We start from the raw sequence: 27,840 nt of genomic DNA on the forward strand, positions 1-27,840 counted from the left end.
GGGTCAGCCTTGATTAGTACTTGATAGTACTTTATATACACACAAACTATAAAAGACACTGGAAATGCCATGCAGAGGACTCAAATGTGTTTGAGAAAGAGAGAGAATATGGATATTTCAATTTTGATGAGGACCACAGTGCAGAGTCCAGACCATAGTGTCCACTTTACAAAGGGGCCATTTTCTCCAAGTGAACTGATCCCTGTTGCCTATACATCAGTTGTATTCCCAGGTGTCAGGATGCCATTCCTTCGGGGGGAGGGGAGCTGTGAGGATGAGCTGTACTTGGGCTTTGCTTTGCTTTGCAGGTGTTTATCAGATCCATGCCCTTTAAGCTCTGTGGTTAGAGCAGGCTGGACTTTACTGTATCTGTTGGTTCACATGGGGGATGGGCATTGCCTGAACATATTATCAACAGCTTTGGTGCCATTGGACCAGAACTGTCTTTTCCTGTTGCTCTGCTGTCATGAATAAAATTCCTTGGACCCATCAAGTGAGTTGTTCCATGAACTGGGCGTTTTACACCAGGAGATCTCCAGCCACCACCTGGAGGTTGGCAACCTTGTCAAGAAGCGTAGTGTAGGTTGAGAAAGCACGACTGGTTCAAGGTCACCCAGTAAACTACACGACTGATGTGGAAATTTTTGAATCCAAATCTCTCCTTTCTAACCATTCCACAGTTCTTTCTCCTGCACCTAAAAGCAGAGCTAGCTCAAGTCATTTTGGCCCTCAGGCTGCAAATTCTGCTTCTGTGGTGAAGAGGAAAAAGGTAGACAACAACGTCAACCCTTTTGGTGGAGCAAGTCCTGCCTGAATGTTCTTCTTATATTCCATACCAGGATAGTTTCCACCCTGCAGTGGGAGCAGGCTTAAGAAGAATAGGCGAGTTTAGATTTATATCCCACCCCCCTTTCTGTACTGTAAGGAAACTAAAAGGGGCTAAAAATTCCTTTCCCTTCCTCTCCCCCAGCAGACACCTTGTGAGGTAGGTGGGGCTGAGAGAGTTCTGAATGAACTGTGACTAGCCCAAGGCCACCCAGCAGGAATGTAAGAGTGCAAAAACAAACCTGGTTTGCCAGATGGAGTCCACCACTCATGTGGAAGTATGGGGAATCAAACCAAGTTCTCCAGATTAGAGTCCACCTACTCTTAGCTTTTCTTGCTGGAGGTTTTAGTGGTGGGCAGGGATACCACTCCCCAAATAAGGAAACCTGCTTGCAGGCTGCCGCACCCTCTCATCACATCAAAACCAATCCCAACCCACCAAGATTCCTGCCCAGTCCTGCTGCAGCCCAGTAAGTCTCTTTTCCTCCTGAGATGACCCTCAACTTTTAATGAAATAAAGCCCTGTTAAACAACTAAAGTGAGGGGGAGACAGATGGAGCTTAGCTCTGCCATTTTGAAGATGGTTGCAGGCAAACCATTCACACAAAGACTCTGCTATCAGCTGTAGCATCATTTCCCCTTTAGTCAGAGCAAAGACTTTTTCTTCTTTGCTATGACTTAAAGGGGAAAGCCTCTGGAGACTGCAAGACATGCTTGGAAAGGACACAGGATCAGGTGAAATCTCCCAGATAAAGCAGGGTCATGCCATGCATCATCCAACGGAAATCCCTGAGTGCTTCTGTGATCCTTTCCTATGATAAGCACAAAGGGGTATTTTTTTCCTATGCCTAAAGATCCCTAAGTGTGTTGTGAGGAAGTTAAGTCTCATCACAAAACAGAAATAATAAGAACCAATTCATTTTTTATTGCTAGTGCAGCTAATCAAGAACCCCACTTGTAATCAACGTTTATTGTACTCCATTTAATCACAAACTTGCTGGTCCAGTCATTTCACCCTAAAGGTGAAAGCTTTTTATATCTTGTCTTTAATGGAAGAATATGTCTCTATCTCTTTTTGGCTAAGGAAGAGAAGTGGGAGGGGGAATTATCCTTATTTTTCACCACTGCATATTTTATTATCTGGAAATATTGGAACTGAGATTGATTTTTTCCTCCCTTGTACAAATAACAAACATTGTTTTTCACCATATCTCATGCCTATTTTTGTCTTGTGAGTGTGTTTTGTCTTCTGTTCATTAAAATAACATTGAAAAAGAAATATCAGAGTGACTTAAGGACATTTTATTAAATCATGTTTATGTTCCATATTTGCTCATGCTTCTTTGGTATCTTTTACCAGGCAAGTACAGTAGTGCTCTAAAAGTGATTGTGTGTTTTCTATTTTACGTGCTGCAACCTATATTTATCTTGAAAGCCAGGCCTTTTCCAGCATTTTGCGCTGCCTGAGGTTATGCAAATACAGGTATACAGAATGCATATTGAGTGCTTCAGGACTATTGAGTTCTAATCCAAATGGATATGCTTATTTTATAGCAGATTTATTGCATATTTTATAGCAGTCCAAAGCACCATTGTAAGTTTCAATAGGGAGATTTTAGTAAGGGGAAAAGATTCATGGCAAGGCTACAAACATTTATTGTAGTGACATTTTCATAGTACATTACCGTATTGCTGCTGGGGTCTCCACGGATATAGTGCCTATGGCACTGACAGTGGGTTGAGTTCAAACGTGGGTTGTGGGATTTGCATTGCATATTTTTCCTGCTTGTTTGTCTAAATTATATTTTTGTGCTGCTTTTTAAACTACTTCAGAATCCCATTGCATTGATTGCAGGCTGTCTTATGCTGAGGTGGAATACATTGCCATTTGGTTTGGCAAATTCAAACATCCAATACCTACTCTGACTGGCAGTGGCTGTCCAGGGCCTTAGATGAATGTCTGCACACTACTTACTATCTGATCCTTGTAAATGGAGATGCTGTGGGCCAAACCTGGGACCTTCACCATGCAAAGCCAATGCTCTATCACTGGACCATCAACCCGCCTCAAAGTGTGGTGGTAGAGATTGAAAGTGCCATCAAGTCAGGACCCAACCCATAGGATTTTCAAGGTAAGGGACGTTCAGAAGTGGTTTGTCATTGCCTGTCTCTATGAAGCAGCCTTAGACTTCCTTGGTGGTCTTCCATCCAAGTACTAACCAAGGTTGATCATTAGTTTTTGAGATCAGGCTAGCCTGAGCCAGCCAGGTTGGGGCCAAAAAGCGGGGCACAAATAAAAATTGTTCTACAGCCATCCAAAACACATATTCTAAAAACTCAAGAAATGTACGTTAGATTGCTAGGTAGTTTTCCACTCAAACACCAACTAGTTCCAATCTTCTTTAGCTTCAACAAGGTAATGGATGTCCTAAGGCATTCACATCCTTGGATGATGTTCTAGGACCCATGTTCAAAACCAGTAGTATTAAAATGGTTGTTCAATTCAGGGTGCCTAAATGTTCATTATATATGTGCTCTATTCATCTCCTTGTGCATTAGTGACAAAATACATGAGGAGAAAAAAGATTAACTTCAAGAGACCCTACAGAGAGAGATGCACCTTTTAGAACTATAACATACTAACTATTTTTAAAGATATCCTGAAATAAAAACCATAGGGACATTGATTATTTAGGGCCAGTTATTAGGGTCTGTCCCTGGTAAAGCAGTTGGAATGTCTGAAAATCACTTGTACAATGAAATACAATGCCTCAGCTAATTATGAATTCAACTATCATGTTGATGTTAGCAATCTGTAGTGACTTTCATTCATTTTCCTTTGTCCAAACTTTTTTGAAAAAATCAGGCTTTTCTGGATTTTAATTTTCTTCCCTTGTGTGTTCCTGGTTTTTTTTTTTTGGGGGGGGGGTCTTTTTTGTTCATGCTTTGCTCCCTCTAGTGATTGATTTGATGATACACTGCTTTATGTTCAGCTTATCTCCATGCAGATTTAAACTGCAGGTTTTTATGCCAGAAATGTAATATCATATTGACCACTAGAGGGATCAAAACACATGTGGAAAAGAATCCTCCCCTCAAAGCAGCAGGGATACACATGTGAGGAAAATTAGAATGTGGAAAAACCCTTGATTTGACTCTCTCATATAGTAAGAATGTAAAAGTCTAAAATACAGGTAGCAAAGAGTATTGACAACAAAAGAAAAATGACTGGTGGGCTTAATTAAAGTATCTTCAGAACTGTTTTGCATCTGGTTAATCATAGCAATAACAGGCTAATATAGGAGAACAAGATAGTTCAAAAATTAATCAAGAATAAGGCACAGGCACATAAAAGACAAAGCAGCTGTTACAGAGTGTATCAGATTGCACAAGAATTGGAAGTAACAGTTAGGAAAGCAAGACCTTACTCATAAACAAAAACAGATAATGAAAATGGACAACTGCTTAATGTTTCCAAATGATGAAACAGCAGGATACTTGCTAGTAATAATCTCTGGTTAAATAAATTGAATGTGGTTGCTGAATCAGTCTCAGGCCCTGGACTGTGAAATGAGATCTAGTACTTAGCAGGCTGTTTAATAATATGGAAGACAAAATCTTGACCATGTTTCTATATTTCACCATGCTTCCATGCTGGTTTGGCTTTCATCAAAGTTTCTTCTTGGCTATTGATAGCTAACAATGCACTTGCCGGTATATTTCTGTATTTCTCTTCTAAAATCTGAATGCAAGGCTACAGTAAAATACTTTTGGATGCCCAGGAATGTGTGGCTGGCAAATTGGTACTTATCCAACAGTGGTTTTAAATCAGGATCCCCAGAGCTCTTAAGTCTGTGGGCACCTTTGGAATTCTGACACAAAATGGCAGCTTTGGGAGGCAAAGCCAGCCACAAAATGGCTGCCACATGAGGAAGGGCCAATGACCAAATATCAGGGAGTGAGATTAGGCATAACCAGAGGTGGGATTCAGCCGGTTCCAGACGGTTTGGTAGAACCGGTTGTTAAAATTTTCTCAGTTCGCAGAACCGGTTGTTAATGATTAACTCCATAAGGGACAAGGGGGCAATCTCTGTCTCTGGGTGCAACAAAACTCATCAAGTGGGGGATGCAAAATCATCCCCAGGGGCCCCCTGCCCTCCATGGCACCCCCCTGCCCTCCATGGCACCCCCCAATCCCACCCCCACCCTGCGGTGCCCACCCCCACCCCTCACACACTTACTTTCGTTTCAGAACGAGATAGGAATTTGCAGACGATCCCTAACTTAAGTCTCTTTCCGCCTGGCTGTCTCTCTCTCCAGGTACACAGGGTTAGAGGAGAGGCAGGCAGAGGGGCAGGCTGGAAACTGCTGAAGGGTAAGCAGAGCAGCGCCAGAGGACCTACCCCAGAGGAGGAGGTGGAGGAGGATGGGCACGGTGGCCTCTGAGTCCAAGCAGCACCTAGAAGGAAGCACCCCACCCACCCACATCGGGGCTGGGGCTCTGCTTGCTGCTCATGCACAGCCAGGCAGGGCAGGCTTGGATCCCATAGGGCACACGCAGCGAGCTGGTGTGTGTGTGTGGGGGGGGGAGGAGGTTAGGGTTAAGTTTTACTTATAGCCTTAAGTAAGCCTTTCCCTCTCCTCAGCCTTTTCCCCCACTCATCCTTAGTTCCAAAGATGCTGCAGTCACAGAAGTCCTTTTCTGACTTTCTATGCATTGCAACCTCCAGTTTACTTTCAGTTTGTGAATTTGTCCTGTCCAGATTTTCAAAGGTAGGGCAAAACCTGGAGCAGATCACAGATCTGGCACATCAGGTCTTCCATTTGGGAGCAACAATGCAGGGAAATCCGTGTTCCAGGATTTCAAACAACCTGTTTGGGGAAGTGGGCGCAGAAGGCCGGAGTGGGGAACATTTTTCTTTTCTCCCAGATTTTTGCAAAGCAACACTCTGTCTATTACCTTACGTTTTAATAAAAGCCATCACTTGTTGGAAGTTCTGGAAGGAGATCTCAGTGCACACACACCCTTTCCTTTTAATGTTAATAAATTAAAGGGAGGTAACCAGAGTTCTAAAACGATCTCAGAAGTCTCATTCTAAAAGTGTATTGAAGACTGGAGTTGCTAATCTGCAGATGGGTGGAATTACTACTGTATTATGCTAAAGCAAGACATTTCTTTATTTTAAAAGTTTGGGGAAGGACACCATTTTATTTCTACTGGGGGGGGGGGAGGGAAGTTTCTGCATAGCATGCCCAGATGCTGATTCAAAACAAAGGATACAAATATAATACATTGAGGTATTATTTATTACTACTGTTTATATTCTAATATTTTAGCCCTATGTGGAAGTTTAATTTTTGTTGGCCATGCTTCTTGTCCTTTAAATGAGTTGTTAAAAATATAATTAAACTTCATATCTTAAATAAACTTAAATATAATTAAACTTCATATCTAATCATTAATTATGAATATGAGGAAGTTATGGGATTAGCAAAGGGCAGCCTTTCCTGTTCATGAATTATAAATAGATTGGTTGTTGTGGTTTTTCCAGGCTGTTTGGCCGTGGTCTGGTAGATCTTGTTCTAAACGTTTCACCTGCATCTGCAGCTGGCATCTTCAGAGGTGTATCACAACACACTTCTCTATGGGATACACTTCGAAGATGCCAGCTGCAGATGCACGCAAAACTTTAGGAACAGGATCTACTAGACCACGGTCACACAGTTCAGAAAACCCACAGCAACCAGTTGAATCGGGCCATGAAAGTCTTCGACAATTTAGCTGAAGTTCTTTGCAAATGAAATCCAGTGAACTTGAGCTTTGCTATTTGTGCACAATGGAAAGAAATATATATAAACAATATGTTCTTCCCTAGCATGACCATAACAGTCTATTTTCCCTAAGGCTGGTACAAGAGTCCCATCTTAAATAGAAGAGCAGAGAACTATGTGTTGTAGAAAGATTTATTTTTCTCCTGTTACCATCCTGTTACCGTTGCTGCGAGGTACAGTTTGGGAAATGTTTTGCTGGGGGTGGGGTTGTAACAGACCTGTACCCAGCTGTTCCTGCACACTTGAATATTATAGCACAGAGCAGCCAAATGCAGGCTGCATTACCTTTGTATTAAAAACAGGGTCCACCTTTGACCCAGTTGAGAAGGAATTATTCTGTTACAGTGATAAGCCAAAATGTATTAAGTTTAGACTTTTAATGAATTTAAGATGGATGTTTTTAGTTCATCTGTGTTTTAAATAGTATTTAATGTGATGATTTTATTGTTTATTATACACTGGAAACTTCCCTGAGCCTGGGAGGCGAAGGGTGGCATGTAAACTGTATAAAATAAATGCATTAAATAAAGTAGACTGGAATTGCGTAGGCATTACTACCAGGAAAGCCAGTATGATGAAGTGGTTAGGATCTGGGAGACCCAAGTGTGAATTCCCACTCTGATATGGAAACTGGACCAGGCACTGTCAGAAGGGGATAATGTCGTAAGCTACTTTGGGTATCCCAGATCCTAACCAAAAGCTTGCACTGCATATCACCGCTATAAGCTCTTTGAAAAATTTAGTGTTTTGGCTATCTTCGCGTTCATGTTTCTGCTTGTTCCTTGATTGTATGCCAAGCAAGATTGTCTTGATAGTCTTTGCAACGGACCACAAAGAATCGTGTTTTTACGCAATGTGTGTGATGAGGTATGCCTTGAAGAGTATCAGTTGATTGGCAGAGTTAAGGTAGAACTAGGAAAAGCAGTTAGAGCCTGGGACTGGGAAAGTTAAGACTAAGAGCATTGTCAGTATTAAAATTCAATGTGTGCAACTACTGTGAAAAACATGACTTGAGATTTGTCCCTGTCCTCCCTCCCTCCCTGGCTCTGGGCTGTGTTTCCAATGTTGGGGGGGGGAGGCAATTGGGGGTGTTGGATATAATTCCATAAAACGTATTCACGGCAGTAATAAAACATTTTGAAAGCATTTTGAAAATGTTGTCAACAAATTTTATTTCTTCTGTGTGGCACAGCCCCATTGCTGTGTTCAGATTTGTGAGTTGGGGCATGTTCTATAATGTGATTGTGACTTTGATATGACCTGGGGCAAAAAAAATCATTGTTTTGTCATGGTGGGAGAGGGCAGCCACCGATGGGGGTGGGGACGCAAAACTCAGATTTTGTCCCCGGGCTCCATTTTCCCTAGATACATCTCTGTTAAAAGAAAATATGACCTTCTACTTTCAGTTTTGTAGAGGCTAAGTTCTGCCTCATGAGGGAGGGCACTGGGCTTGAAAACTGGTGAAAGTACCAACAACAGTACTGGAGGGGAGGTACAGAAAAATCCAGAGGCGGAGTGAGGGGGAACTGCACCTGGGGCGCGCAGACCCTGCGCCCCTGCCGCAGCACTGCCCACCCTGCTCTGGAATGCCACGCCCCCAGAACGCCCAGGCCACGCCCCCACCGTGTCACTCCCCTCCTGGTCCCGTTGGCCCCACCACCATCGGAACCTGTTGTTAAAATTTTTGAATCCCACCACTGGGCATAACTCTAATAGTAGCTCTTCAGAATTTCAGGCAGAAGCTCTTATTGACAGGATGTCTTTTTAAATGAACATATTGTTGAAAAATATTATATACACACCACTTACCTTCGGTTACACAGTGAAGATCCTTGTGTTGTGGAGACAGCTATTGCTGAAGCAGTGTTTTTAAAATCTGTACAGCCTAACTGATCTCCCAGGGCCAGTCATAATCCCTGCTGGGCAAAAGCCCCTCTCATTTTTTAGACAAACTTGACAGGTACCAGAGAAGTTGATTGCAGGTGCTATGGTGCCTACAGGCACTATGTTGGGGACTCTTGTATTAGATCTTTGAGGTAAATGTCCTATCCTCCTAAGCATCTGTCCAGAGGACTCTTGCTGATTTTGAGCAGTGGGATACAACTCCAGAAAAAAGTGCTAGTCTGTTAGCAACAGTTTGTCAAACAAAAAGAGCTTGGACACCACCAGGCATCAAAAAGTACTTTATTACTTTGCAAAATAATAAAAAGATAATTTGTAACCCACAAATGGATACTAGAAATCACTTGCATTAGCAGAGGCACTCTTCTCCTGCAGAAGGAGCCTTCTCCTGAAACAAAAGGCTATAAAGAGTTTCTTGTGGTAACAGGAGACTCCATCCACCACGGTTACACAGTGAAGATCTTGCTAGTGGAACAGATCTGAAGGGATCCAAACCCTAATGTGAAAAGAAGTTCCTATTAAAATAAATATATGCAGATTTCCAACAAAACACCAGACAGGTACCAGTTAGTCCACTCTCCAGTCAAAATGTATTGCATTGATCTTGAATCATAGAAGAGATGTTATACAGTAGTAAAGTCACTCTGCTTGGTGCCAGGCATCTATTAACCCATTTCGATTTCAATTCCTGTGAGAGCTTGGATATGTTTACTGTAAATTAAAGACAATGTTTATTTATTTAAAACCTTTCTAAGCCACCTTCTCGCCAAAGCAGCAAATATCAAAACACAAAAAAAATTTCAACATTAAAGCAACATTTAAAATAAAGTATATGTCAAATAATTCAATTAAAACATATAAACACACCTACTATCAAAACAAGGAGGAGAGTCATAAATATTTTTGGGAGTAACCAAACTAGACACCTGCCGGGCAAAGACTATAGAGGGAGAAAGATGAACTGTATATGGAGGAAGTTCCAAAATGTTGGCACCATGACCAATAAAATCCTTCCCCAGCTTCCCCATCCATCTGGGCTCAAATGACAGGGGCACTCAAAACAGGGCATCTGAAGATGATTGGAATAGATGAGTAGGTTCATATGGGAGAAAACAAGGGGGATGCAACAAGATTTGAGTGAGATGGTCCCCATGACCTGCTCTATTCAACATTCTAAACACAAGGAGTCCCATGTAATAAAGGCAATTGGTAACTGACTTGTGAAAGCACTGTAGAAATGAAAGGCCTTGTTTGCTGAGTTTTTATCATTAAAGTCCTTTAAGAAAACACTTGTAGCGCAATCATAGTTCTTTATTCTGTTCAAGTTCTCCAGCAGTTTTATCCAAAGTAATTCAAAACAATTCACAAACAGGCTGCCAGTTCTCTTCTGTTTCAATAGTCTTCCTCGTTGCACAGTATTCTACAAGATGAATGAAATAATCAGTGATTATGATTGCTCAAAGTAACTCGAACATACCAGACTACCATCGTGGATTCACTCACCCATTGGACCACATAAGCTTCTCAGCGTTCTTCAGATCTGCTACAAGATTTCCTGGTCTCTTTGAAAAAAACAATATGGCACTGGTTGTTCAATCAGTGTTCAACACAAACAGGAATTGCACCAAGTTATAAAGAGTAAATTATAAACAGGTGTGCTCAATCCTTTATATTAGGGGTACATGAGTTTAAAGGTGACAACTAGCATTAATCAGTTGAAGATGTATATACTAGATGTATATACTGTATATACATTAATACCTTATATCAGGGGTCCCCAAACTTTTTAAACAGGGGGCCAAGTTCACTGTCCCTCAGACTGTTGGAGGGCCGGACTAAAAAAAACTATGAACAAATTCCTATGCACAAATGATTGTAAAATGTTTGATTTCACCTTTCAGCCTTTCTTTCATGGTCTATTTTTAGAACAGTAACCAAAGTATGTCAAGTACAGGGTGGGCTCCAAATATTGTTGGGGAGGCTGTGGAATACCTTCCCCTGTAAAAAAAAAAAAGCAGAACTTTCCCAATGAAGCATTCCATCTAACCCAGGATCAGGGATCTTCCTGGGTTCTTTCCTCCCTAGCAGCCAGCGAGCGATTCGCCAGCCTGGCTGATGCCAATAAGTGAGGCGGAACAGAAAGCCTGAGAGCAACACATGGAGTAGCCTTGAGAGTGAAGAAGTGAGGAGCAGGCGTTTCCACATGTGGGTTTCCAACTCTGGGTCAGAAAGTTACTTGTGGAGATTTGGGTGGTACAATCTGAGAGAAGGCAGGGTTTGGGGTGGGGAGCGCACAGTCCAAAGTAGTCCATTTTTCTTTAGGAGGCCCAGTCCTCTGTCACCTGGAGGTCAGCTGTAATTCTGGGATATCTCTAGGCCTGCCCTAGAGGTTGACTACTCTTACATAGAGGTAGTATCCACAAATATGTCTCCTGCCTGTGATCAGCAATGTTTAGAAAGCAGCAACTCCAGTCACAGAAAAAGAGCAGACCTGTGGGCATTGCCTTGTTGCATAGGCTGGTTTGGGAGAAAGGAGCCCAGGAGCCCAAGGGAGCCGATCTGGCAGACCCCGAAGGCCGGGGGAATATCCAGAGCTCTGTTTTCCCTCCAGCAGACCCAACAGTCAAAGCCTCGGAGACCCGTTCGCCGCCTACCAGCCGGTACCGCAGGGTGGGGGGTGGGGATCGCCCTGTTTGCTTTCAGCTGGCCTTGTTGGCAGGGGCAGAGGTGGGTAACCCCATTCTTGGGTTGTGGGGGGCCTGAAGGCAGACAAGCTACTGCAAGCACAACCACCCAGTGGGAAACCCTCCCACGCTGCCAGACCCGTGCCCCACATCAACGGCTGTTGGGGCCGGTTCCTCCTCTCCCTCGAGCCCCCACTGCACACGAATGGAGCCATCGCCGCTATGCCTGGCGGGCCAGATAAATGCCTTCAGGGGGCCACATTTGGCCCCCGGGCCGTAGTTTGGGGACCCCTGCCTTATATTGATAGACATAGGCCTTTTATAAAACATCTTCCTGTTATCTCAACTTTACAGCATATTAATGGTTGCAAAAATTACTGACTTAATTATCTGCTTTGGATTCTACATTAATATTATGTTCACTTTACTCAAGTAAATAATGATTAATAGGTTTTTGTATCTAGTGATCACCTTACATAGTAAGTGAACTACTGATTTTTGAACTTTTATGAACAGCGATATGGCACTTGGTGCTTTATAGTATACTGTTTATATTTGCTTGCATCTTGTACGATTTCACTTTTCTTTGCTCTAAGTGCTACCGGTATTGTAGTATTCAGTTCCTGCTAAAAACAGCATTGATATTATGCAAGGAGAGTAAAATACCCAAAATTTGATCCTTGTCTTCATTATTGTGTTGCTCCATGCCGTCATTTTCCATATTTACAATACTAAACCTGGATCCTGTAAGCTTCTCAGTGATCTAAGGTCTGCTTTAAGAGTTCCTGGTCCCTTTTCCACAATCAATATGGCAATATTTTTCTAGTACATTGCTCATTATTAGTTCTACTACTTGGAAATACTTTGAGTTTAAAAGGGCAACAACCATTAATATATTAAACATGCAATCACTATACATTAGTAATTTGTACCTACAAATACAGCAATTTTATAAAAAGTGAAGCTTTCTCAAAGTTAATGCATGTTGACAAGATGTACAAAATTATTAACATAATTCTCTGATTTTGTGTTAATTCATGCAATTAATTTTAGCTGCAGCACTGTGCCAACTGTAGCTTCTAGACAGTCTTTAAGGACAGCCCCACATATAACACATTGCAGTAAACTTATCCAGATGTTTTAGAACATGTGCCACAGTAGTTAGGTCTTTCTCTTGGAAGGACCACAGTTGGTTCACCAGGCAAAGGCACCCCTGGCCGCTGCTGCCACCTGTTTATTCAACAGCAGGCCAAGGTCCAGCAGTACCATCAAGCTATAAACCTGCTCCTTTAAGGGGAGTGCAACTCCATTCAGTACAGGACAGAATCCCTTTCCCAGGTCAGACTAACCCCCTACCAGGTGTACCTCCATTTTGCCAGGGTTAAATTTCAGTTTGTTAGCCCTCATTTATTCCAAAACTGCTTCCAGGCCCCTGTTCACAATTTCCAGTCCCTCCTTAGCATCCTCTGGAAGTATGAGACAGAACTGAGTGTTGTTTGCATATTTGTGGCAACTCAGCCCAAATCTCATGATGACCTTTTTCATGATGGCTTCATACAGATAGTGGAAAGCATGGGGGTCAAGATGGAACCTTGTGTAATCTTGTAGGCTAGAGACCAAGGATCCAAGAAGCAGTCACTCAGCACAACCTTCTGAAACCCCCTTTAAGGTGGTAGGACCAAAAACACTGCAGAACAATGCATCTTATTTCCAACCCCAAAGGCAGTCCAGAAGATAACATGCTCACTGGTGCTGAAATCTGCTGAGAGGTTCAAGAGAATTAACAGGGTCACACTCTCCTTGTCCATCTTCCGGTGCATGTCATCCTCCATGATGACCAAGCCTATTTCAGTTCCACAACCAGGCCTGAAAACAGACTGGAATGGATCCAAACAATGTGCTTCATTTAATAAACCCTGAAGTTGCCCAGCTACCATTCATTCAGTCACCTTCCTTAAGAATGGTACACTTGAAAATGGACTGTAGTTTATCAACTATCCTGGATCCAGAGTAGATTTCATTAAGAGTGGACGCACTACTGCCTGCTTCAAGGCAGGAACAACCACCTCCTCTTTTAGGGAGGCATTCACTGGTCCCCTGGCATCCAGTAACCCAGCAAATTCAGTCGGGGGCGCAGGGCAAGAATTGTACAAGCAGATGGTAGGTCTCAAACTTCCAATAATCCTGTCCATATCTTCATACTATACAAGCTGAAAGATACCCCACACAACTGGACAAAAAGGCAAAAAGGTGACCATCCAATCCTGTCACTGCTAATGTAGAATCCAAGTTGGAATGAATGCAAAAGATTTTATCCACAAACTGCTCAGCAAAATTATTGCAGCATACAGCAGAGCAGTCCATTTCTTCCTGTAGACTGGAACCAAATAGGCCCAAGACCACCTGGAAGAATTCCACAAGTCTATTCTCTGCAGGCACAATGGTTGTGGAGAAATAACAAAATTGCTGCTTGGTCTCTTAGACCTAGAATTAACTGTATTATTTCTGCATTTCAAAGGTCAACCAAAGTGTCAACTGTATCAACAGGAAAATCTCCTAAAGCCATCTGAAAACCAACCATATACATCATCCTATGGGGTGGGCCATTTTAATCCTCTATCCATATGGAGTCTTGGTATTCTTGCAAGAAAGTACAATTAAATAGTGTTCTGTCCATGACAAGGGGACCATTTCAGTCCCCCCACCTTCAGATCATCTTTTTTCCAGCCCAGAGATAACCCTAGATCAAGAGTGACCTGCATCATTTGTATGGACTATTACCTTACACAGGCTCATTGTTGTCATGGAGGCCATGAAATCCACTCTCAACAAAGTAGACTTGGCCTGGATGTTGCAATCCTCCAAAACCATTCTCCTAGGAATCCTCAACACCACCACCAAGACCATCTTCGCCAGCTTAGGCAGGGAGATAGTTGGGCAGAATCCCAATTCTGTCTTGCCTTTCCAATACTACAGACACACTCAGAGCATCAAGTCAGAGGGATGGAATCCCAACAGACTGCAGCAACACCATCTCCCCTCCCAGTACTGCTATGCTGATGCATTGTTGAATACCCTAGTTGGGAGAGGTTAACTCCTTCCCATATTCCCAACCAGGCCTTAGTGACACATTCCATCTCAGCCCTCTCAACCAGCATTAAATCTTTAAGGGCAGCTGTTTTGCCTGTAACTGACTTGGCATTCAATGGTGGGCGGAAGTGCCTTCAAGTCACAGCTGACTTACACTAACCCCATAGGTTTTCAAGGCAAGCACTGTTCAGAGGTGTTTTGCCATTGCGTGTTTCTGAGTTTCTGAGTGGGCTGAGAGCAAACTGAGTGGGCTGAGAGAAAACTGAGTTCTGAGAAAACTGTGAATGGTCCAAGGTCACCCAGCATGTGGAGAAGTGGGGAATCGAACCAAGCTCTCCAGATTAGAGTCTACTGCACTTAACCACTACACTACACTCTTAATAGCAACATATTAAAGTCCAGCAAGATTTTGATAGGGTCATCAGCATCCCCCCTGGCTAGAAGAGCCCAGCTGGCTCTGTGCTAGATATTTTACTGGGGACTCTGATTGCGGGGGGGGGGGGGTATTCTGGGTAGGGGCACCAAATTTCCCACAGGGCTGCTGATGGGTCTCCTGAAAGGAACCAGCCAATTTTGCTGAAGTTTGGATGACTGGGGACTCATTCTGTGGGCAACAGCTTCACCTTCAATTGGGTGCCCACTGCATTTGCCCCCCCAAGCAAACTTCAGATGGGTAGCCCCCATCTCCTCTTAGCTCCCATTGGAAACAATGGGGGATGAAGCACCCCTTTTGTGGGTCCATAATTTTGCCTCCCCCTGAACCAAACTTCACCAAACTTGGTGATATCATCAGGACAGTCTCTGGATGATACCCTAAAATTTTGGTGCCACTAGCTTTAAAAATGCGCTCCCTGCAGGCTGTGATGTGAAAAAACACCAAAAATATATTTTAAACGCCTGAATACCTTGCATTCGGATTCGTTCATATTTGGGCAGGACATATTCAGCCGATTTTTGCCTGAATATGCCAGAATTTGCCCAGATTTGAGCCAAATCTGGTATTTGTTGCACCCGAATCTGCAAGCCTTCTCCAAACCATTTTGATTTGGAGTGGGAAACTAAAGGACTTAAAAGGAGAAGCAACACAACAACACCTGCAAACACAGGGAGAAAAATGAGTGACCCAAAGGAGAAAACTCAATTTTGGGATAGCTGAACCAAAAAAAAAACAGAAGTCTTCTAACCAAAGCAAAGCAAAGCAAGAACAGAAGAAGCAACTCAGGGGGAGAGGGAGGAATTAAACTGGAAGGCAGTTATGCAGAAATTTTACAAATTCAAACAGTAAAACAAGAGAAAACTACAAGCTACAGTCTCCCCTTAAATAAACTTTAACCAAAGGTAGGCCTGCATGGGTTTGGCCTAAGACCTCAACCCCCACCCCCACCCCCCCACCCCCCGCCACACACACACTCAAACAACCAGTAAGCTGAATTGAAACCACAGAGACAAAGAAAATGTTGCTAACAGCAACTTAACAGTAAAAGTTGAACAAATTAAAATTCAAATCAATAGAACCCTGAGCCTTTGGGCCAACACTCTCAGCCCCCACCCCACCCCATCACAAAGCAGCAAACAATTATAACAGAAAAGCAATAAAGTTTTAAAAGTTAGTAATATCAAATGTTCTTGAAAAATAAAACTTGATTAGTGACATGAAAAACAAACCCTTCAGTGTTTTCTCTCCTCTATTGGGCCTGTGTGTCCCAGGAAGGACAGAGGGAGGACAAGTTCAAGGCTATTGAACTATCACTCTACCTCTCTGGACTCTGGCACAGAATGTGCTGACTAGGAACCAGCACTGCAATTTATACTTTTGGGCCAGGCAGGAAAGCAACCCAAATGGAGTTTGAATATCTTAGGGAATGAAAATCATCCCAGTCTTAGACATTTTTGCTCAGGCAGATTAAATTTTTCATCTCCTCCTGTATCCTGTCCTTCAAGGTGCAAAGCTTTGTAAAGTTCTAGCTAGCAGAAATGCATAACAATCACTGGCTGGCTGAGTCATCCAGTCTCTAATTTGTTGCCCCATAAACAAATTAACAAAACAACAGCGTTCCAAAGAAGGAGAGAGACAGAGACCCAGCCAGAGCCAGCTCAAGCACCATTTCTGCTGGGCTTCAGGCTGTCTCCCGCCCCCAGACCCCACCAGAGAGCCTCCAACACACACAGCAATGGTAAGTAAAATGGAGGGAGATTCTCGGGGTGGGGGGGCTTCTCTAGTTTTAACTATACAAGAGCTTAAGTTTAGGGGTGGGAGATTCTCTAGTTTTAACTATATGCAGTCAAGTCAGTTAACTTTACAGGGAGTCCAAGGCGGCTAGCTGCTATTGAAGGCTCCCTTTAAAGTTTAAATCCCCTGAATGCAGAATGATGAATATCTATTTGTCATTCAACATTCTGAGCCATTTGGATCAGCTTTTATCAGCCCTGATTGTATTTAGAACTGATAAAAACTGGAAAAAGATGAATCCAGCTTTTTTCAGTATTTTTAAAAAGTTGGATATATTGAATCACTAAGCCAGCCGGAACTATTGAATAACACCCCCTCCCCCACTTGCCCACTAGAAGGTTATATAAAGTAAAACTGATCAAAGACATGATTTGAACAAGCAAATTGATACGGGGCCATAAAGCACTAAAAAACCCCATAAGGAATCACAAATATCTATGAAATTTGAAGTTAAAAAATAGTGGCATTAATATTTTTCCTTTACTATATATTGCTAAAAAGAACATTTGTAAGAAGTGAAGAGATGAGCTCAGCTGTTGCTTCCATATGGCCAAAGTGTTTCATAATTGCAAGTGTGCCAGAGAATATGTATAAGGACATCTATAATAGTATGGAAATGCTTCCAGCTGCCCCCCCCCCCTCCTACAAATATGGCTTGTCATAACTTTGCATGTCAGGGACTTAAAACAAAAAAGAACATTGGTATTTGAGCTTCTTATAAAATGGGTTTCTGCACTGTGTTCCTGGGTTCCCAAGAAACTTGCATTTGTTGAAAAAAAACAGTAAAGGCAGACAAATTTTTATGCTTGTGATCACTCTTGAAGTGTACAATCCCAGGAGGGGATTAAATGCATTCCACGGCACTCTTCATTCATTCACACAGGGTTAAATAGTACTGTCTCCAAGGCACAGAAATATTTCATCTCTCTATACTTTTTTATTTTATCTTATCTTCCTTCCAAAGAGCTTAGAGTGGCATACAAAATTATCTTCTCCTCATTTGAGTTAGATTAGGCCAAGAGAGAGTGATTAGCAGAGCTTCATGGCTGATGGGCAATTTGAACCTGCACCTTGCAGTCCAAGTCTGATACTGATCACCGTACCATATTAGAGTGCAATGGAAGGTTTGCAGCCTGGGGTTCCTCATAGGTTGAAAGAGTTTTCTGAGGGGAGGAAAGTTGAAAAATATAACACGTACACATCAGGTTTCTACTCAAAATGGTGTGGCACCAACACTCAAACCAGGGTCACTGGAGCAGGATGACATTGTCTATTGCAAATAGATGACATTTATGTCCATCTCCATATTTTGTGGCATGAACACTTGAAGCTGCCTTATTCTCACGCCATCAGTCTATCAAAGTCAGTAGTGTCTACTCTGACTGGAAGTGGTTCAAGTAGAAGTCTTTCACTACTCAATTATTTTAACTGGAAATATTGCGGAACTGAACTTGGGATGTTCTGCATAAAGAACAGTTACTCCCCTACTGAGTCACAACACCAAATGGCATACGTTCTATTGAAGATGTTTTCTCCCACAATGAAGAAACTTATTAACTAGACCTCCATTTCAAAAATATCAGCTGTAACTCAAGGAAAATTTGATATGAATTGTATAGTGCTTTTGTAAATTTATTAGATACTAGCGTGGCCCGGCCACACGTTGCTGTGACAATTGTCCTTCTCATCACAGTCCGCAACCCACACAGATGTCCATGCAGGTCCAATGATCCCCAGCATAGCATTTTGGGAGCAGCAGTGGCATAGTGGCTAAGAGCAGGTGCACTCTGATCTGGAGGAACCGGGTTTGATTCCCAGCTCTGCAGCTCGAGTTGTGGAGGCTTATCTGGGGAATTCAGATTAGCCTGTGCACTCCCACAAACACCAGCTGTGTGACCTTGGGCTAGTCACAGCTTTTCGGAGCTCTCTCAGCCCCACCCACCTCACAGGGTGTTTGTGGTTGTGAGGGGTGAAGGGCAAGGAGGTTGTAAGCCCCTTTGAGTCTCCTACAGGAGAGAAAGGGGATATAAATCCAAAACTACTACTACTACTACTAATACTACTACTACTACTACTACTACTACTACTACTACTACTACTACTACTACTACCATTACTTCTTCTTCTTCTTTCTTCTTCTTCTTCTTTCTTTTGGGGTGGTCAAATGGAATCCCTCTTTCCCTTTTCAATTCACATTTATTATATATGGTGCTGAAATGCTTGTTTTTGTTTTGCAGTATAAGGTAACCCCCCTTCCCATTCCACAACGGAACTGTCCAGAGTGCGAATCCCTCGGCTGTCCATGAGGCTGGTTGACACGCCACAGTCCTGGCTTGGGTAAGGCAGAGACACTGGGGCAAGGAGGCTATCCCAGTCAGGCAGCAGAGAGGCAGGGTTGGTGAGGCGCTCAGATCGAGGCCAGCTCCCTGGGTTTTTAAAGGGCCATGTGCAAAAGAAGCGGAGGCAGTAGTGTTGGTTCAGCCTCTCACCCTCAAGCAGAATTTTCTTTTTAAGAAGAAAAAGGCAAACTCCAGCTTGTTTTTAGTAAAAGAAAGCTGTGGCTAATATGGGTGAGGAAGTGGGTAAGTGGTGGTTGGATGTGAGGGAGGGCAGAGTGTGAGGATGAAGTGGATGTGTATGAGAGTATGTGTGTTGTGTGGTAGTATTGGGTGAGGCACAGAGAGTGAAAGTTACCTGCATATGTGTGTAGGGGGGAACCCCACCTGTCGTGGCAAAGTGTGTATGTGTTTCACTTCCACTCGTATTACCTACCAGTATTACCTATTTACTGTTTTCACTGCTCATCTCTGCCCATCTTCACGAGCATTCTAAGCCGTCATACCAAGCCCTCAGGCCACAGACAGACATGCTGCACGAACGTTCTAAGGGTGACAGTTAAACACAGCCAGCTTCATGGCCTGGTGTGCCAGGAAAAAGACGCTTTACCTGGCTCAGGTATGGACGTCATGTGAAAATTTGGGGGCGATCCTTCCAGCTGTTTCGGCGTTAGGGCAAGACCAAGAAACGAATGGTTAGCTTTTTATATATATTGATTAGAGCAAGATTATTCAATATATCACATATAAACAAGAATTGTAATGCACTGCGTACACTCTTAACTGGTAGAGATAATGAAAGTAGTATGAATCATCATGATCCAAAGTTAAGTACTACTCATTGACTAAAATGATGAATTTAAAGGTGTGATTACATTTCACACAGTTAAATCAGTAAGACAAAAATGCTCAGCTTTGTCTGGCACTTGAAAACGTTAAAAAGAATAATCATGGCATCAAGGAAAATTCACATCAAAGCCACAATGTAGTGCTTTCAATAAAATGTGGTCATGCAGCCTTCATATCAAAACTGAAGCAAGTATTAAAAAGCAATCTGGGAGTTCAGTAAGGGAAGCTACCCAAAGGAGACTACCGGTGCAGTCCTAAACAAAGTGACACCTTTCTAAACCCATTGATTTCAACAGGCTTAGAAGGGTATGACTCTGCCTTGGATTACATTGTAAACAGACATAAACTTCATTTCACAGATCCCTCTACATATTTCTAGGTTATGATCATAAAGTACAAAAGCAAATGGGGAAAATATAAGACCCACTGACATTTAAAGGTAAAAAATGAAAGCAAAACTGAGATAAAATGCCTCTGATGAGACAAGCTGAAGGGTGCTAGGGATCCACGTGTGTCTCAGAAAAGTGTCAGCTTATAGACTAAGTTGAACACAGCCCACCAGTTGTATGTGGCAGTCCATGAGGAACTTAATGATGTTTTTTTTCTACCTGTATAACCAGGGAGACTGTTGAGCACCTGTCAAGCCACAGTTTTTGATAAGTGGGCTGCAATTGGCTTAGTGAGATGTAAATTGCACACAGTAGGCGAAACAAAATCCAAACAGCACATCTTTGCTGTAATATACCAGGAACCACTTCCCCATATTATATATCCAAATTATTTCTTGAATTTCATATAATGTGTAACCAGATTTCTGAAAGTGTTTTTCTAAGAAAAAAACAAACTACTTGTAATATATACTGGAAAAAAATCATTTTATTTTCTTTAAAAATACAGTACACCGCATCTTCCCCCATCCTGTCACCGCTGATTCACAAAGATAACATGATCAATTGAACCCAAATACTAGGCTGTTATAAATCCTGAGAGACAGGCTCAGTTACATGCTGATTTACATAAAGACAATATGCTGAAACAGAAGTCTTTCTTTTAACATAAAAGAGTCTCTTCCTGAACTTATGAATCAGATTCAAATTCTGCAGGATTGTTGTACTGCAATGGCTAACTAAAGATTTCTCTGAAATCCTCATTGTGAACAATTTTAAGTAAGGTGTGCTTAGTTAGACCAAGAAACATAAACATGTCAAGCATGGTGAGCATATGGGATATGCTATAATTTGTGAAACATAATTGAACATTAAGAAATGGTATTTGTAGCACACATTGTACAAATCATAGTTAAAGGCTCTATTCTTTCCATCTCTTGAGCACTTTGGAAATTTAAAAAAATCATTATATATAATCTTTGGAACAGATCCACATGTCAGCTGTCTATGTTTTGCAGATGGGCATGGTAAAGCACAACCTGAAGGGCAGAAATGCCACTTGTATAATGGCAGAAATTGTATCATCCATAGAGATGGTTTGTGTTTTGCACCAGGCATAGCCTTACACCAACAGAAGGAAACTGGCCATTTTAATTATAGGGTCATCTCCATCAGCAGTGAGGCTACAAGCAAAAAATGCATGTCATCTCTAAAAGAAATATGATGCAGAGATATAGCCATGCTTCATGATCAGCAGAAATCGCACGGGGCAGCTCTTGCATGACTGCGCAACTGATTATAGGTGGGTGATCATTCAATTGAATGATATATCTATCTGTGTTTGTCTTCACACACCCCCCCCCCCCTCATATATGAGATTAGGATGTCAGAGACTAATTTTTTGTTTTGGAGTGGTTTGTTTGACATTTGACATTTTTTGTTTTGGAGTGGTTGTTCAGGGGGCTTTTAAAAAGAGAAAACATTGAAACATGTGACTCTTCACACAGGGACATAGATACCATGGGGACATGTGGGGCAAATGTCCTGGGTACCCATCATTTGATCACGTGGGGGGGGGGAGTGCAGAAAAATTTGGGTTCATTTCCTTTTTTTGTATTTGTAGTGTTTTTACGTTGTTGGCCAGCAGGAGGTGCAGTTTTTAGGCTAGCAGCACCAAAATTTCAGGCTATCCTCAGGTGACACTCCTGAGGTTACCATCCAAGTTTGGTCAAGTTTGGTTCAGGAGTCCAAAGTTATGGACCCCCAAAGGGGGCACCCCATGCCCCATTGTTTCCAATGGGAACTAATAGTAGATGGGGCTACCATTTTGAGAGTCCATAACTTTGGACCCCCTGAACCAAACTTCACTAAACCTGGGTGGTATCATCAGGAGAGTTTCCTGAAAATAGCATGAAATTTTGGTACTGCTAGCTTAAAAATTGCTCCCCTGACAGGCACCCTCAAATTTTTCCCAGATTCTCCCTATAAATCCACCCTCTTCGGAGTGGATTTAAAGGGAGAATCTGGGCTCCCTAGATTTAAAAAAAACATTGAAAGTATTGTCGAAGGCTTTCACGGCTGGATTCAACTGGTTCTTGTGGGTTTTACAAGCTGTGTGGCCAACATCTGGTAGATCTTGTTCCTAACGTTTTGCCTGTATCTGTGGCTGGCATCTTCATAGGTGTATCACAGAGAGAAGTCTGGACACAGTGTATAACAGACTTCTCTCTGTGATACACCTCTGAAGATGCCAGCCACAGATGCAGGCGAAACATTAGGAACAAGATCTACGAGACCACAGCCTTGCAGCCTGAAAAACCCACAACAACCAACATTGAAAGTGATGCTGTTTGGGGGGTGGGTGGGGAATCTACCCTGAAACAGCATCATTTTCAATGTTGTTTAAACTAGGGAGCCCAGATTCTCCCTTTAAGGTTTATTTAAAAGGAGAATCTGGGTTCTCTAGTCTAAACAACATTAAAAATGATGCTGTTTTGGGATGGATTTCCTCCCCCCAACAGCATCACTTTTAATGTTGTTTAAACTAGGGAGCCTGGTTGTGCAGATTTGTGAGTTGGGGCATGTTCTATAATGTGATGGTGACTTTGAGATGACCTGGTGCAAAAAAACATTCTTTTGTTGTTGGGGGGGTGGGTGGCCGCCCATATGGGGGGGCAGAAAACTCAGATTTTGCCCAGAGCTCCATTTTCCCTAACTACGCCTCTGTCTTCACATGTAGTCTTTTAACAGCCAAGTCGAATCTGAGTAACATCACTTGATTCTACTGAAGTTATAGCTCAGCCTTGTTATTGATCAGGATATCATCTTGCTGTGCTGAGCTGAGTGAAGGTAGTAAAACTGAGATATCACATAAGAATAATTGCTTTTAGTCACATTAGGAAGAAATGTATATATGTATTCTATTAACACTATAGCTGTTTTATCCCCTATTGTCAAAGAAACTGCAACAGGTAACATGCAAATAACCCTACATTATACAAGTGGCATTCTTTCTTGTATTTCTGTCTGTAGTGGGGCTCTACAAAGTTTAATTTCAGCAGCATAGGAAAAGCAGATTGTCATTTCAATAGTAGAGCCTCAGCATGTGATAAATGAAAAGAAGGAGATGATCTTAAGAATCTAAGCAGTTTCATATCCCACTGATTTCAGGAGGGGGCAGAATTAATCAACAGAATTTGAAAGTGCTTAATTTTAGCTGGATAATACTCAAGATATGCTGTAGTTTGCATACTACATTTGAAAATTAGGCATACCTGTCACCTCTCAGATGGTCAGGTGCTATTAGGCCATCAATAGTTTTTGTCATACAATATTGCAGCTGTCTTAAATTTGATGCTCAATCCATGCAGTTAAGTCATTTGTGAACATAAGGACAATTGCAGACCTACTAGTCCAGCGTATCCTCCTATTCTCTTGTTGCATGCTTTCCTCACAAATCAGAAAATTTTTTTCCTGAGATAGACAATAAATAATTGGAAGGATGACAGTACTTTGGTTAAACTTCTTGCCCCCTTTTAGGTAATATCTTTCATTAGTCTTTTTAAAGAATATCTTTTATTAATCTTTTAAAAATGCCCGTCACCATTACAGGTGACATCCAAGGCAAAATAAAATAAAATCAGGACACACAAACACACAGACACATTCCTGGCATACAGTGTCAGGCTATAATATGACTCAGCTTGATTCTGGCTGCCATGATGTTTGAAAGGTAATGTGAAAAGAACATTAAGTTAGAGTCCTAATCCAATTTGTAAGAGTGGCTTAAGCAAATAGGAAAGATGATGCTCACACTGTGGGTCAAAATAAAGCTTGGCTTGGCTTGGCCAGGGATAATGCTCCATAAATCGACAGACTAAGAAGACTGCCCCAAATCCATATCAGGATATTTGCCTTAGTAAGAGTGGTAATTAGTGCTCTACAAAACTAAAACTAATATGACCTGCAACTAGATCACCTCTTGATCTCAGAGGCAGATTTCCCCAGTGGTACTACCATTATTGTTTGAAAAAAGATAAGAGGAAAATATCAGGCTAATGGAGTGCAAGAGAAGGAGATCTGATTCTCATCACATTGAACACCACAGCTACACAATATGGTTTCACTACAGATTAAAACAGGGTCCCAAACCTTTTTGAGCCTGTGGATGTTGGGGACTCCTGGATTAGAAGAACTACTTGCCTCTCACTAAAAACTTGCACTGACTTTCAGCCCCATCCAAGAGCTAGGTGCCTGGTCATGCCTGGCTGCCACTCTCAAAAAGACTTCCCAGCAGTAGGGGGAGGCTCGAAAAGCCGCCGCCCCCCACACTGCTGAGAAGCTTCTGTGGGCTGCAGCAGACCTATGCCACTGTTTCGGTGGCTTAATTCTCAAATGTGGCCTGCCAGCACAACATTGGCAAAGGCTGGAAGGGAACTGCTGGCCATGCCTCCACTACAGCCGTTGTTGTAGAAGGGGTCCTGGGATGCTGGCACAGCATTTAGCACCGCGTTTTATGTGATGGGGGAGGGGGGAGAGGTGGCAGGATCGCATCCAAGGCAAAATATGCTGGCAGGATCGCCACTCTGCCAGGGCAAGTGCTCTGGGGAAGGTGAATCTGCCAATTGGGTGGCACACTGCCCCCAAGAGTGGATTTGCACCCCCCTTTGGATGGGGCTCTTTGGACAGTTAGAGGTCACCGGGGTTATATTACTACAAAACTGGACAGTTGTTCATGATTGATTTTGCTTCAGGATAGAGATTTGCACTGCCTTACCTATCAAGAAATCCTGCGTGAAGCAAGCAGGTAACAGCAGAATGGCTCTATTTCACTTCTGGGAAAACAGAAGACAAAGGCTTTCCCCCCTCATACATTAATTTGTTGGTTGTGTGCCTATACTGTGTTGGTTTTTTTCATTTTCCATATGTGTTTTGCTCCCCCCAGTCATCGTTTCGATATTTTCTAGTTATTTCTCCAAGGTTTTCTTACAAACACTTTAAAAGTGCTTGCAAAACACATGCCAAAAATCCCCGCCCCCCAATGCAGTACAGGCACACAAACAACAGAAATAAAATGCAGAAAAACCCGAGGACTGCTTGCTATAGATCCCATGTCTGGTGCAACAATGTTATCAGTTACTGGAGTACTGACCCACTCTCCTGATCATCTTTAAGATGGAACACAATGAGCCTGTGATGGCCAGCTCCCTTTCTAGCCCTTTCTTTCAACAGCACCCCCCGCAAAAAAACCCGCAGATTTCCTTTCTAATTCAGACTCTCACAATGCAATCTCAAGCAGAGCTGGACCTCTACAAGTCCACTTAAGTTACTGTACTTAGAAAGGTATAATTCTGATTAGGATGGCACTGATAGTCTCTAAGGTAGATGCTACTTCAACACAAGGGCTGGGGAGAGATCTTAATTAGAGTGGTGGGGAGCCTAGGTATAGAGTCTATGCTCTGGTCCCTTGGCATGGGAAGCACGCTGAATAAAATTCTAAGATCACTTTTGGAAATGTGTCTTTGGCTACGTCACATTAGCTTTCAAGAACTATCAGTGGACAGCAGTCACATTACTTGAAAATACACATATATGCCAGGCCTAAGAATGGAGCCATTAACCTTCAGCAAGGATTGTTAATTACTAGAAAAAACATAGAATATCCCAATGCCAACAATGTTCTCATTTCTAATCCTAACTACGGGGCACATTGAAGACAGTCAAGAACTACAAAATCAACTATTCAACCACATGAAGTCAGGAAAATAGCCAAATAAATACATTTTAAAATTATCATACAATACTAATTACAGTAAAAATTGGCATTGTTTTTCTTCAAAAGCAGAAGCACCAGTCTTAAGATAGAAACGTGGTATGTGAAATACAGTATAATATGAAGTGCAAATGGCATTTTAGTACAGGATGTGTTTAGAAAAATGTGTACACTGAAATCTGTCAGAATGGAAACAAGTGTCATGCGGTATTTTTTTTTAAAAAAATGAGAATTCCAACTCAATTAGATGTATCAGTGAACTACCAGATATGTACGTGATTAAGTAAAAAATAATAAATGTACCCAGAGAAGAAAACTGGTATATTTATATAACTTGCTCAGGTATACTCTTTCCCCCCACCATTTCAACCCAAATGGTGCAATACTTTTTTAAAAAATACTTTTTTGACGTTTCAGGCAGATTCTTCATAGGGTGAAGTAAATTTTAATGTGGCTAAATCAGGTCTTAAAAGCAGACAAAGTTTTATTTTCTCTTCTATTCAAAATGTTTCAGTTATTATGAGTGAACTGTGAAAAGAGACGACGTCCAGTGCAGCGAATAGACATCAGCTTCAACATCATGTGACTTCCGCAAAGGCCGTGATGTGGTTCTACATGGATTTAAGAAAGGAGGTGGAAATGAAGAAAATAGTCAGAAATCTATAACTGCTAACAATTTCCCCTGCCTCCCCACTTTTGTGTATTTTCACATTTTTACTGTAAAATAGATGTCCAGATATAATTCCAACAGAAATCTACACATATTACCAAATGGATTCCCATACCCCCATATAAAAAGGTAGTGGAGACTGAAAGGAGGATTTTCAGGGGAGAAATGTTCAGGGGAGAACCACCTTTTAAAAAGAGTGACACTCTCCACATTCTTCAATTCTCCCCTGAAAACCCCTTCATTTGGAGAGGGCGGTCCTTTAGGTCAGTCTACTTCTAGTTTAGAGTACAGAAGGACAAAAATAATTGCCCTTATCCACTTGACAATTCTCCTCTTGAAATCCCCTTAGGGGAAAAAAACAGGTGTGAGAGTCTCATTTTTTCTTAACAATTACTTCCAACTTCAACCTTACTGCATTTCTGGATGTTTGGTTTTTTTTTTAAATTATACAGCAAACTAATTCTAGAACTTCAAACAAAAACTACATAGTCACAAAATTGATCCAATTTTGTTTCATTGTTAATGCAATATTAATGCTGCAATTCCTTCCCTTCTTAAAAGAAGGTTTACCTTAGCCAATGATATGGCACAGAAGAAAGCTGCACAAAGTTTAATAAAAATGGAATTTGCTAGTTGACCATGTGCATTCAAAACACGCCCATCACTAAAATGTCCCATGTACTTGTGTTACCCTTTCTGATGGTTCTTTATATAAGCTGGTTCTGCATCTCTTGTTTTTTTGTGCGCACTATAAATACAAGGTGAATATAAAACTCAAGTTTATTGTTTTAAGAATAGCATCCTGTGTTCAGGGACAGGGATGACTCAGATGGGCACCATGGCAGCAGGCTGGCTCCTGGGCTGCCCGCCACAGTGCCCTACCCCACTTCCGCCTCACTGCAGGCCAGCTCCTACCATCCCCAAGCCTTGGGAAGGTCAAAAGTCAGCCTGTACCGAGGTAGGGGGCAGGACTTGGCAGAGGGCAGCCCAGGAGCCAGCCTGCTGCCATGGCACCCGTCCTCACTGCCCTCACTCCCCCAGGCCTGGGGAATGAAGGAGGCGGCTTGGACAGGTGCCAAAGCAGCAGGCTGGCTCTCTTTAGGTGCCCCCCGGCATCCATGCAGGCCTGGTTCTGCCCTCCCCAGACCCTAGGGATGGCAGGAACCAGCCTGTGGGAGGGGGGGCGCGGGGTGTGCCCGGAGAAGGTGTTGTCCCCAGGCGCCATTTCCCCCGATGCGCCTCTGAATGGGCCCTTACTAGGGC

The 27,840-nt window shown here is 42.4% G+C and overlaps 1 protein-coding gene across 4 annotated transcripts in view; it reads right to left on the reverse strand.

The window, feature by feature from the left end:
- The window catches only part of PLPPR5 (phospholipid phosphatase related 5), a 194,077-nt gene that overhangs the window by 55,034 nt on the left and 111,203 nt on the right, over window positions 1–27,840 (reverse strand). The window contains exons 6-7 of one of the 4 annotated variants that reach the window (XM_048496288.1): window positions 10,063–10,121; window positions 9,820–9,979 (exon numbers count right to left, since the gene is read on the reverse strand). The exons of 1 other annotated variant lie outside the window; for it this stretch is intronic. In XM_048496288.1, coding sequence (XP_048352245.1) covers window positions 9,952–9,979; window positions 10,063–10,121 — 87 coding nt within the window. In that variant the 3' untranslated portion in view covers window positions 9,820–9,951. Of the gene's footprint in view, window positions 1–8,831; window positions 9,980–10,062; window positions 10,122–22,732; window positions 26,519–27,840 lie in introns of those variants that run through there. 2 more of the 4 variants (XM_048496286.1, XM_048496289.1) reach the window with 2 other exon arrangements.

The sequence above is a fragment of the Sphaerodactylus townsendi genome, linkage group LG05 (assembly GCF_021028975.2).
Source record: "Sphaerodactylus townsendi isolate TG3544 linkage group LG05, MPM_Stown_v2.3, whole genome shotgun sequence".
NCBI classification, from domain to species: domain Eukaryota; kingdom Metazoa; phylum Chordata; class Lepidosauria; order Squamata; family Sphaerodactylidae; genus Sphaerodactylus; species Sphaerodactylus townsendi.